Source organism: Natator depressus, chromosome 20 (assembly GCF_965152275.1).
Source record: "Natator depressus isolate rNatDep1 chromosome 20, rNatDep2.hap1, whole genome shotgun sequence".
Classification (NCBI taxonomy): domain Eukaryota; kingdom Metazoa; phylum Chordata; order Testudines; family Cheloniidae; genus Natator; species Natator depressus.
The window spans coordinates 11,278,770-11,289,235 of record NC_134253.1 but is presented as its reverse complement, the minus strand read 5'-3'; the positions used below and the strand labels follow the sequence as shown (position 1 = coordinate 11,289,235).

The window sequence follows — 10,466 nt, the reverse complement described above, 5'->3', positions numbered from 1 at the left end:
GACTTGCTTAATCTCTCCTGTTTTGAAGCTGCTCCACTTCGTATAAATAGTTCGGTTCATGTCTCTGCTGCTTCTTCATGCCAAGGTAAATGCCCTAAACACCAAGCTGTAGAGGCAGTCTCGCTTGCTGTGTGGCCCAATGAATATTTAATACAAAGTGGAACAGCTTCAACATATAGAATCGTAGAATATCAGAATTGGAAGGGACCTCAGGAGATCATCTGGCACAATCCCCAATTTTTTTTTGCCCGAGATCCCTAAATGGCCTCCTCAAGGATTGAACTCACAACCCTGGATTTAGCAGGCCAATGCTCAAACCACTGAGCTATCCCTCCCCCAACATGGGAGCTTCCCTATCCCAGAATACCCCAGGGCGCACCCCGACCAGTTGGAGGACCTGGGTTCTAGTCCTTGCTTCAAATTGTGGCCATTTGAATATAGGTGATTTTGAATACAGTGTCCTAACCTCTGGGCTACTAGGTCATGTAGGTAGGGCCCACCCCAAGCTATCTTTTGTGGGGGTTAAACACATGTATTGCAGCAGCCAAGCTGCCAGCTCATGGCAAGGTACCCATGTCTCATGAACACTGACAAACACATCGCTGAACTCATGCTGACTTACCTGTGTGTTAGTGTTGTTAAAACAGGTATTAAAATTCAAAGCGTTTAGACGTTATTGAATGTGTGTGAGTTGCTGCCTGCATTAATCTCACTTATAGCATCTGTATCCCATATTGTAAGGTAATGTTTAAGTATTTGTACTGTGAGCCTCTGTGACAGTGTAAATCACTGGGCAAGAGCCATTAACTCGTGCAGTGGTTTTCAATCTTTTTCATTTGCGGACCCCTAAAAAGTTTCTAATAGAGGTGTGGACGACCTTTGGAAATCTTAGACATAGTCTGTGGACCACAGTTTGAAAACCACTCAACTAGCATAAAGTGCTGGTCTCCAACAAAAGCTGTTACCTCTTGGCCAACGGGGAAGGCCCGTCAACCCCAGGCAGACCATTGTGGAACATTAAAGAGGACAAAAGACTTTGTTGTTCTGCTCTTCCCTCCAGTGAAGATGAGTCAAGCAAGTGGATTCCTCCCATCAGTTGAGTTCACAACTCAGAGCACAGGGGTTTTAAGTCCCCCCCCCTGCCCACAACAAGAAGGAAGTGTATCTCTGTGCTGCTTGGACTCTGGGGGGAAAGATTTTTCTAGACATAGGGAAGAGATCCCCACTGCTTGGCCTGGGTTAGCCCTAAAGGACATATAGAGCTTGCTTATAGAAGTTTCTATTAATTTTTGAAACAAGATGGTAACTCATTCGTGTATGTTTGTTCACCTGCTTTAACCTTGTAAATAACTCCCTTGTATCCTTTTCCTAGATAATAAATCTATAATAAAAGTTTACTATAGGACTGGCTACAAGCATTGTCTTTGGTGTCTAAAGTGCAATTGAGCTGGGATAAGAGACTGGTCTTTTAGGACTGGGAGTAACCTGAATACTGATGTAATTCTTGGTGTAAGGGGCCAGCTATCACAAAGGCAGTCTCACTGGGATGCAACAGACTGGGATACCCAAGGGGTCTCTGTAACTCCATGTTAAGGCTGTTACAGTGCCTTAAATGTTTACGTTTACTAGTTGGTTGGTGAACTCTAAGTATAGGACTCACAGCCACTTTGGGTTTTGTGCCCTGGTTCGTTGCTCTTGAGCCGCTGGAGGCCATCAGAACGAGGTGGAAGACCTGGGTTCAAGGTCTTGCTTCAAATTGTGCATGGAGATTTGAAAACAGGTCTCTGATCTCCCAGCTGAGTGCCCTAACCTCGGGGCTTTGGGGTATAATGGTATGTGTAGGTAGGTCCTATCCCAAGCTATGGTTTGTGGGGGCTAGGCATGCTCTAAGAATGCCTGCCCACATCACGATGAGCTAGGCCAGGGGACAGCTAGTTTGAGAATCTTGCCATGGCTTGGGGTGCTGAGCTATTCAGTGCCATCGGGATTTAGGCAGCTTTGCAAATGCTCACCAGTGGAAACTTAAGCACCTAGGGGATTTAGGTGCCTATATCATTAGGTGGCAGCTGAGCAGGGATTTGGAGGAGTTCGGTGGCCCTTAAGTTCCTTTGTGAATCTAGGCTAGTTCCTCAAGAAGCCAAGGTGAGCTGCTCAAGGTCATGCAGGAAGGCTGTGATGCCGCAGAGAATTGCACTCAGGCTCTTATCCCAGGTTAGTGACCTAATCTCCAGATCATCCATTCTCAGTCTAAAATGTGGCGGGGGGGTATTTGTCTTAATTTGCTCATGTTTATAACTTAAAGGTCAAATTAAAAAAATAAATTTGAAACTTGGACTAAGATGCACAAAGGCTGATCCAATAAAATAAGGCAAAATCGCTTAGAATGTCACAGGAAACTTTTTTAACAGCATGACCAATTAACCTGCAGAACTCACTGCCACAAGATAATAGGGAGCAAAGTGTTTAGTGTTACTAAAAGATTAGCCACTTATGGGACCAACACTATCCGCTGTTCCATTTGATTATAAAAGACGTAAACCAAATCATCTCAGCATGGTGAGAGAACTGCACTCATGAGTCTCCCCCTATGGGGGCAGAAGGACTATTGCCCAAGTGCTATTATTGGATAATAGTTCATTAAGGGATGGGTTGATACTGTGCCACTGTGAATGGTGGGACACCAGACCAGTTCAGACCATTGGTAGCGTTAGGATGTAGCAAATCTTTGGGATCGTCTCTGCTTTTAAGCCACCTGCCTCCTGACTTGTCTTGCTGAAGATTTAGGCTTGAATGACACTGAACAGCATGTGTACATGGGATGATATCACAGACCCCGCGAGGGGGTTAACTGCGGGGCACCTGCCTCGCCTTTCTGGACAAGCTAGCTGGGGAGATGTGCAGCGATGAAAGGGCTGGTGATAAATAACCCGGTGAGAGGATGGAGCTTTGCAAATCCACCCTCCGCCCCAGATGGAAATGAGCACTTTGTTTAATGCTCAAGCAAGACCGTCACGCTACACGCCATCTCATTTTCCGACTTGCAAGTGACAGTCTGTGGTGAGGTTCCCAGGCAGCAAGGACAGCAGGGACGTGCAGAACTGAGGGGGCTGTAATTGATCGTGGGCCGGAGCCTTGTCCAGGACACTCCAAAGCAGAACATGTGACCCCAGCAAAATGAGCTGTGCTAATGCTAGCTCTCTCCACGGAGAAGGCTTCTTTGGCCAGTAATGCCTAGCCGCTCCCTAGGGCGGGCAGGAAAAGCCATGGGCAGCAGAAGCAGAGCTGCCCAGATCTGGGCAATCCAGGCAGCAGCAGCAGGGGGAGGATCTGGGACACACCTGTGGGAGTGAAGGGGTTCAGTTGTGGAGTCCTACACACCGGCACTGAGCCGGTCTCCCCCAGGCTTTCCCTCCCTTCGGGCCAGGCTGGTGGGCCCCACGCTGGGACTCTGTCAATGTTTTCCTCCCCAAAGATGAGCAATGCTGCGGGCGTGACACACAGGGGCCTTTGAGGACACCAGGAAACTAAAAAAAAAAATTAAACCCACAAAGGCTTTAAACAAAACAAGAGGAAGCTTAAATCAGCATCCAAAGTGAGTCAGGAAAGATGCCATTTGGTTCAGCCGTAATCGCCTTAAAACCCTTGCCAGGCTGGAGAAATTAAAAAGAAAACCAAGCGTCTAGTGCCTCAGCTGAGCTGCAAAGCTCAGGGCCCTGCCTCCTGCTGGCTCTTCTTGTTCCAAGAGGCAGAGGGTATGAAATACCAGCATCCCAGCCAAGTGCCGGTCCCCCTCCAGTTTCTCCTCCCCTAACTTGTCCCATAGTGTGGCTGTGAGCTGTTAAAACAGTGGCCCTGTTCCTCCCCAGGGCTGGCTGCATTTCAGGCCCAGGGGGAGTGAGGTGTGTACTTGCAAAGCATTTTACGGTTATTTGGGATGAAAGGTGCTCTCAGCAGGCAAGCTCTTCGTTCTGCTCCTGCTCTCGCCTGCTGAGGAGCAGCAGCACGCACACGTGGATGAGAACGACTGGCTGGAAAGTGGTGGCGGAGGGGCAGATGGGCCTGACTTGCACCCCTGAAAAGCAGGGATTAGAGGAGAGGGATTTATGGTGGTTTCATTGTTAATCCCCCAGATTATGTTCCCGCCGTTCCCATCCGCTCTGCCTCCTCCCACCCCATGACTCTCTCCTCACACACCCTCCCCTGCCCCCCACCCCCCGACACATCCTGTGCCCTTCCCAAAACTCCAAGGCCCACTCCGGCTTCTACCACTGCTTCCCCTGACCTCACTCCCTATCCCTTCGTCCCCCAACTCCTGCCCCCTCTCGCCCCGACAACCTGACTCCCACCCCCTCTCCCTGCACACCAACTCCCAGCCCGTCCAACCTTCAATTCCTGCCCCCTGCCACATACCCCCCTCCCCTGCTGCCCTTCACCCCAGTGGAGATGGGTCACCAGAGGAGAGGCTGGGCCCAGCTTGCTGGTTCTGACCGGCAGCCCCTCGCTGCCACATGAAATCACCCAGCCTCGGGCCAGGCCGACAGAAGAGGGGCCCCGCTGACACTCTGGGACTTCCTAGTTACTCTCACGCCAGGAGCGGGACTTGGCTTATGAGGGTGTCTACACACCTAAACAGACACGGGAGTTCATGGCTCATACCCTGCCCCTGGAGAAAGGGAAGGCGGCTTGGATTATCAGCCAGCCTGGCCAGAGTGCAATCAAACTGAAACCCTGTGACTAACCAGGAAAGCCAACAGCGACCTGGAACTCAACTGCCTTGCCTGGGCAGGAGTCCACGCGGCCCTGACAGGGGATCCGGAGCTGTGGCCCGCCTGGGGTCTCACTTCTCTAGGTTTAGCCGGAGGTGACCAACTGTCCGGCTTCTTTTTCTTCTGAGGCACTGGCAAGTGAGATCAGAACCTGCTCTCCGCTGGGCCTCGGGAGGTGCCGTGCCGGTTCCGAGTGTCCTGGGACAAGTCCTTTCTCGCACCAAACTTGATGACGGCACCGGGGCGCTCCGCGTTGACGAGGACGTGTTAGGAGCCGGGTCCCCGGAGCCCGGGGCCAAATTGGGGTGTAGAGTTGCGTGAGGATCGCTTTAAGCCGCTGCTCCCTTTCTTTAAGAGTTCTAGGGTGGACCTCGCAGCAGATCTGACAGCGATCCTTTTGGTGACCCTCCCCTAGGCACCATAAACACAAAGAATGTGGATCGCTCTTCGGCATGCGCTTTGCGCAGACCACACCATTTTTAAACCCTGGGGACAGCAGCATACCACGGCTCTGGGGAGTCAAAAGGGGCGGAGGGACCCCTAACAACTCTAATCACTAGCTACTTACTAAAACTACTGAGATAAACTATATACAAAGAACTGCTGAACACGCGTGCTAAAGCAAGGGCTAAGAGAAGTTCCAGCCTCCGTCACTGGCGGCAAGAAGGAACTGAAGGGGGGGTTGGGGGGGGGCAGGATTTTATATGGAGCGCCATGAAGGCAGAACTCCAGGGGGCGCCCAGACCGACCCGACGGATGCTGCTCGGTGAAAAATCTTCCGGCTACCATGCACGCGCATACACCTGATTGCAATTGACATGAACACGCACTCGAAGAAGAACGCGGAGTTTGGAGTTTATTCAGTCTGAGTTTTAAAAACCAGCTACAATTCAGCAGGAAGAACACAGTTGTCTATGCTAGTAACTCGCAGCTCCCTTCCCAGCCCTTCCTTTTGAAAATCAGGACCTTTACTTTGGTGCCTAAATAAAGGATTTTGCAGTTTAAAATTAACCTCCTAGTTCTGAACATCTCCACCCCCCTGCAGGTGCTTCTAGACCATCATCGGATTGCTTCTTCACCTCTTGAATAATAAGCTAAATAAATTGAGCTCCATCAGCCTCTCGCTCCGAGGCAGGTTTTCCAGAACTTGAATCATTCTTGCAGCTCTTGTCTAAATCATCATTTTTTCCATCCTCCTCTTTGAAGAGTGGACGCCAGGACTGGACACAGTATCCAGTAATGCCCTGGCCAATGCTATGCACTGAGATAATACCACCTTCCTACTCCGACTCCCCTGCTTTGTACATCCAAGGACTATGGATGTCTCCTCAGCCACCGCACCGCACCGGGAGCTCATGTTCAGCCGGTTTCCACCATGAGCTCCCCACATCCTTTTCAGACTCTTATTCCCAGGACGCAGCCGGTGACACCTATCTTCTTTGTGCCTCTGTGTCAGACCAGGCATTCAGCCAGGTGTTAAAGGTGCCCAGGTTATCTTCATCGCTGTCTCTCACAGTCCTGTCTTCATCATGATTTAACAACCTGCAAACTTTATTGGCAGTGATTCCCCATTTCCTCCCAATGGCTGAATAGTGAATGGCATTGAGCCAAGAACTGATCTTGGCTGGAAACACTCCCCATGCATTGATGATTCCCCATTAGCAATTATGTTTTGAGCTCTAGGGCTTAGCTAGCCTTCAACCCTACCTGCCGTAGGCCTTGTCTACATGGGGAAATTGACCGGAATAGCTACTGCAGAATAAGCTAGTCCAGAAAACTCCCCATGTGGACACTCTTGGTCCAGCACAGCTGCTGTGCTTCAGATTCATGCCCTACTTTATTCTGGAATAACTTCCCCGTGTAGACAAGCCCTAAGGTACGGATGGGGGAACTGAGGCACACAGACACTAAGTGACTTGCCCAAAGTATCACAGGAAGTCTGTGGCAGAATAAGAAATTGAACCCAGGTCTCTCCTGGCCCAACCACCACAAGACCAACCTTCCTCTCTAATCCTTCCAGCATACTCTGTATGGGTTTCTCAGCCGTCGTGGTTCAAAGTCAAAACCTTCCCCTTTTAAATACAGCTGCCACCCACCGCAAAGAGGCTGGGTCAGAGGATGGTACTGAGCGTGTCTTCCTCCATCTCCTCCTCCTCTGGACTCGGCTGCTTGATGGGCAGGGACTTGAGATACTCCAGGTGCCTGCGGGTTTCGGCCTGGTTCCTCTGAACGTAGTAGAGCACGTAGGCGATGAGCACTGTAAACCAGCAGAACATGGTGACCAGCATGGCCACGTCCGTGGTCCTCTGCTGGACGCTGCAGAAGTCGATGCCGGTGTTGAGCAGGAGGGCGAAGGGCTGGCCGGCGTACTCCTCCCGGGCCGCGCTGGCACACACCACGTCCTCCAGGGTCTCGGCCTCCAGGGGCAGGGCCTCCAGCAGCTTCTGCAGGGAGCAGCCGCAGTGCCACGGGTTGCCGTAGAGGCGCATCTTGGCCCGCAGGGCGGAGGCAGCCTCGGTGGGGCCCAGCTGCCGGAGCCGGTTATTGGAGAGGTCCAGCAGCTGCAAATGGCTGCCCAGCTCCCCGAAGGCGGCTAGGGAGATGTTCTCGATCAGGTTGTCAGAGAGGTAGAGTTCCCGCAGCTGGCGCAGCTCCCGCAAGGCACCATCCGGGAGGCCGGTGATCTCGTTGGAGTCCAGGTAGAGCACGCGGGTGTCGCGGGGGATGCCCTGGGGGATCTCCCTCAGCTGCCCGTGGGTGCATCTCACTACCCTGCTCTCCAGTGGGCAGCGGCAGCCCTCAGGACATGCCAGGCCGCCACAGTGGCAGAGAACCACGAGGAGGAGCCAGGGCAGCACTGGCATTTCTGCATAGCTCCCCCTGCCTCTTCTTGGCTCTCCAGGACACTCACAGCAGGGAAAGAGCCCCTGGGATGCAGGCTGGCCACCCCGTCTGGAAAGCAAGAGACAAGCCCCTGGATGTAAAGAGCGCTGGGAGGTGGGGCGGTAAGATGCTGGCACGTGCGCGTGTGTGTGTGTGGATAGGCCATTATCCGGGCAGGCTGCAGAGCAAGAGGGGGCATAGGATTAGTGGTTAGAGCAGGGAGCTAAGTCAGGACTCCTGGGTTCTAGCCCTAGAGCTGCGAGGGAAGTGTGGTCTAGTGGGTTAGCTAGAGCAGGGGGGCTGGGAATCAGGACTCCTGGATTCTATCCCAGCTTTGGGGAGGAGGTGCAGTCTAGTGGTTAGAGCAGGGTGGAATTCAGAGTCAGGACTCCTGGGTTCTATCCCTACAGCTGGTCGGGAAGTGGGTCTAGTGGGTTAGACCAGTGGGTCGCAGCGGCTCTGGTCAGCACCGCCAACCGAGTGGTTAAAAGTCCCGTCAGCGGCGCTGCCCGGCTAAGGCCGGCTAGTGCCTACCTGTTCTGACACCGTGCTGCGCCCCAGACGCAGCCAGCAGCAGGTCCGGCTCCTAGGTGGAGGGCCACGGGGCTCTGCGTGCTGCCCCTGTCCCAAGCACCGGCTCCGCACTCCTCACCGGTTCCCGGCCAATGAGAGCTGGAGGGGTGGTGCCTGCGGGCAAGAGCACAGGAACTAGAGGGGGGACATGCCACTATTTCTGGGAGCCGCCTGAGGTAAGTGCTGCCCGGACCCTACACCCCTCCCGCCCTCCCGCACCCCAGCCCTCTGCCCCAGCCCTGAGGCCCCCCCCCAAGCCCAGAGCCCGCTCCTGCACCCCAAACCCCTCATCCCTGGCCCCACTGCAGAGCCTGCACCCCCAGCCCAGAGCCCTGGCCCTCTCCCACACCCCAAACTCCCCATCCCCAGCTCCTTTGGGTCGCAGACATCAAAGATTTTCTTTAACTGGGTCACTAGAAAACCACTAGGTTAGATAGAGCAGGGGAACTGGGAGTCAGGACTCCTGGGTTCTATTCCCAGCTGGGGAAGGGGGTCAGGTCTAGTGGTTAGAGCGGAGACTGGGTGGGTCCCACTCCACCCGGGATAACAACAAAGTAAGCAATTCAAACAAAAATACCTGTCTGCATCTGCTCCCCCCCGACTCCAGCGGTAGCCGGGGGTGTGTGTGCGCAGCAGGTGCCTGAAGAACTAAACCCCACCAGGAGCACCCTAGGGTGCTATCCCCGTTTACTTCCCCTGCCCCCCACCCCTTACCCTTGAGCCCCTGGCCGCCCCGCCTTGCTCATCACTGGCTGGAGGGCTGCGGGGGGGCTCAGGAGCTGCTGTGCCCGGCGCTGCACGAACCCGGCTCTGTCCTCCCGGGGCTCCCCCCACGATCCTGCCTTGAGCCCTGGGGCCGAGCATCCCCCGGGGCCGCTATCACCCCCCGGCCCCGGTAAGTGCACCCACCGGGGTGGGGGCTGTTCCGGGCCCCGGGCTCCTCGTTCGGGCTCCGGGCCGGCCCCAGCCCTGGGCATCCGCCAGCCCGGCCCCGCCAGCCCGCGCCTGCCAACTTCCCCGGCGGGACCGGCCGCTGCCTGCGGCAGAGCCAGCCCCGCCAGCCGGCAGCGTGCGTCAGAGCTGCGGGCCCCCGAGCCCGGCCCCCTCCCCTGCTCCAGCCCCCCACCAGAGCCCTGCCTCCAGCCCCGCCCCTGCCCCCCCTTCCTCCAGACTCCCTCCCCTGCCCCCCCCTGCCTCCAGCCCCTCCCATGCCCCGAGCCCGGCCCCCCCTTCCTCCAGCCTCCCTCCTCTGCCCCCCCCCCAGAGCCCGGCCCCCTCCCCTGTCCCGAGCCCGGCCCCCTCCCCTGCTCCAGCCCCCCACCAGAGCCCTGCCTCCAGCCCCGCCCCTGCCCCCTCTTCCTCCAGACTCCCTCCCCTGCCCCCCCCCTGCCTCCAGCCCCTCCCATGCCCCGAGCCCGGCCCCCCCTTCCTCCAGCCTCCCTCCCCTGCCTCCCCCAGAGCCCGGCCCCCTCCCCTGCCTCCAGCCCCCCTCCCCTGCCTCCCCCAGAGCCCGGCCCCCTCCCCTGCCTCCAGCCCCTCCCATGCCATGAGCCCGGCCCCCCCTTCCTCCAGCCTCCTTCCCCTGCCCCTAATCCCCCACAGAGCCCGGCCCCCTCCCCTGCTCCAGCCCCTCCCCTGCCCCCCCTTCCTCCAGCCTCCCTCCTCTGCCCCCCCCAGAGCCCGGCCCCCTCCCCTGCCCCGAGCCCGGCCCCCCTTCCTACAGCCTCCCTTCCCTGCCCCCCCCCCCGAGCCCGGCCCCCTCCCCTGCCTCCAGCCCCACCCATGCCCCGAGCCCGGCCCCCCCTTCCTCCAGCCTCCCTCCCCTAACCCCCCCCCAGAGCCCGGCCCCCTCCCCTTCCTCCAGCCCCCCACCGGAGCCCTGCCTCCAGCCGCTCCCCTGCCCCTAATCCCCCACAGAGCCCGGACCCCTCCCCTTCCTCCAGCCCCCCACCAGAGCCCTGCCTCCAGCCCCCCACCCCTGCCCCTACCCTCCCATAGAGCTCTGCCTCCAGCCCCCTCTCCTTCTCCCAACCCTCCCCCTGCAGCCCTGCCTCCAACACCTCCCTGGCTCCTGCCCCCAACTCCCTCCCCCCCAGAGCCCTTCATCCAGCGCCTCCTTCCCCACAACCAGGCTGCCTTCAACACTCCCCCACAGCCCTGCTGCCAACATCCCCAATATCCCCCACAATTCTGCCCCCCACCCTCCCCACAGCCCTGCCTCCAGCTCCCCAGACACACGGCTCT

General features: G+C 56.7%; 1 protein-coding gene across 1 annotated transcript; it reads right to left on the bottom strand.

The window, feature by feature from the left end:
• Window positions 1-5,678: 5,678 nt before the first annotated feature.
• LOC141974785 (leucine-rich repeat-containing protein 3-like) lies at window positions 5,679-9,245 on the bottom strand. Its single transcript, XM_074934744.1, has 3 exons — window positions 9,132-9,245; window positions 8,184-8,336; window positions 5,679-7,718 (listed from the first exon to the last, which is right to left on the bottom strand). The coding sequence occupies exons 1-3, from the start codon at window positions 9,197-9,199 to the stop codon at window positions 6,878-6,880; spliced, it is 1,062 nt and encodes a 353-aa protein (XP_074790845.1). The 5' UTR covers window positions 9,200-9,245; the 3' UTR covers window positions 5,679-6,877.
• Window positions 9,246-10,466: the final 1,221 nt, after the last annotated feature.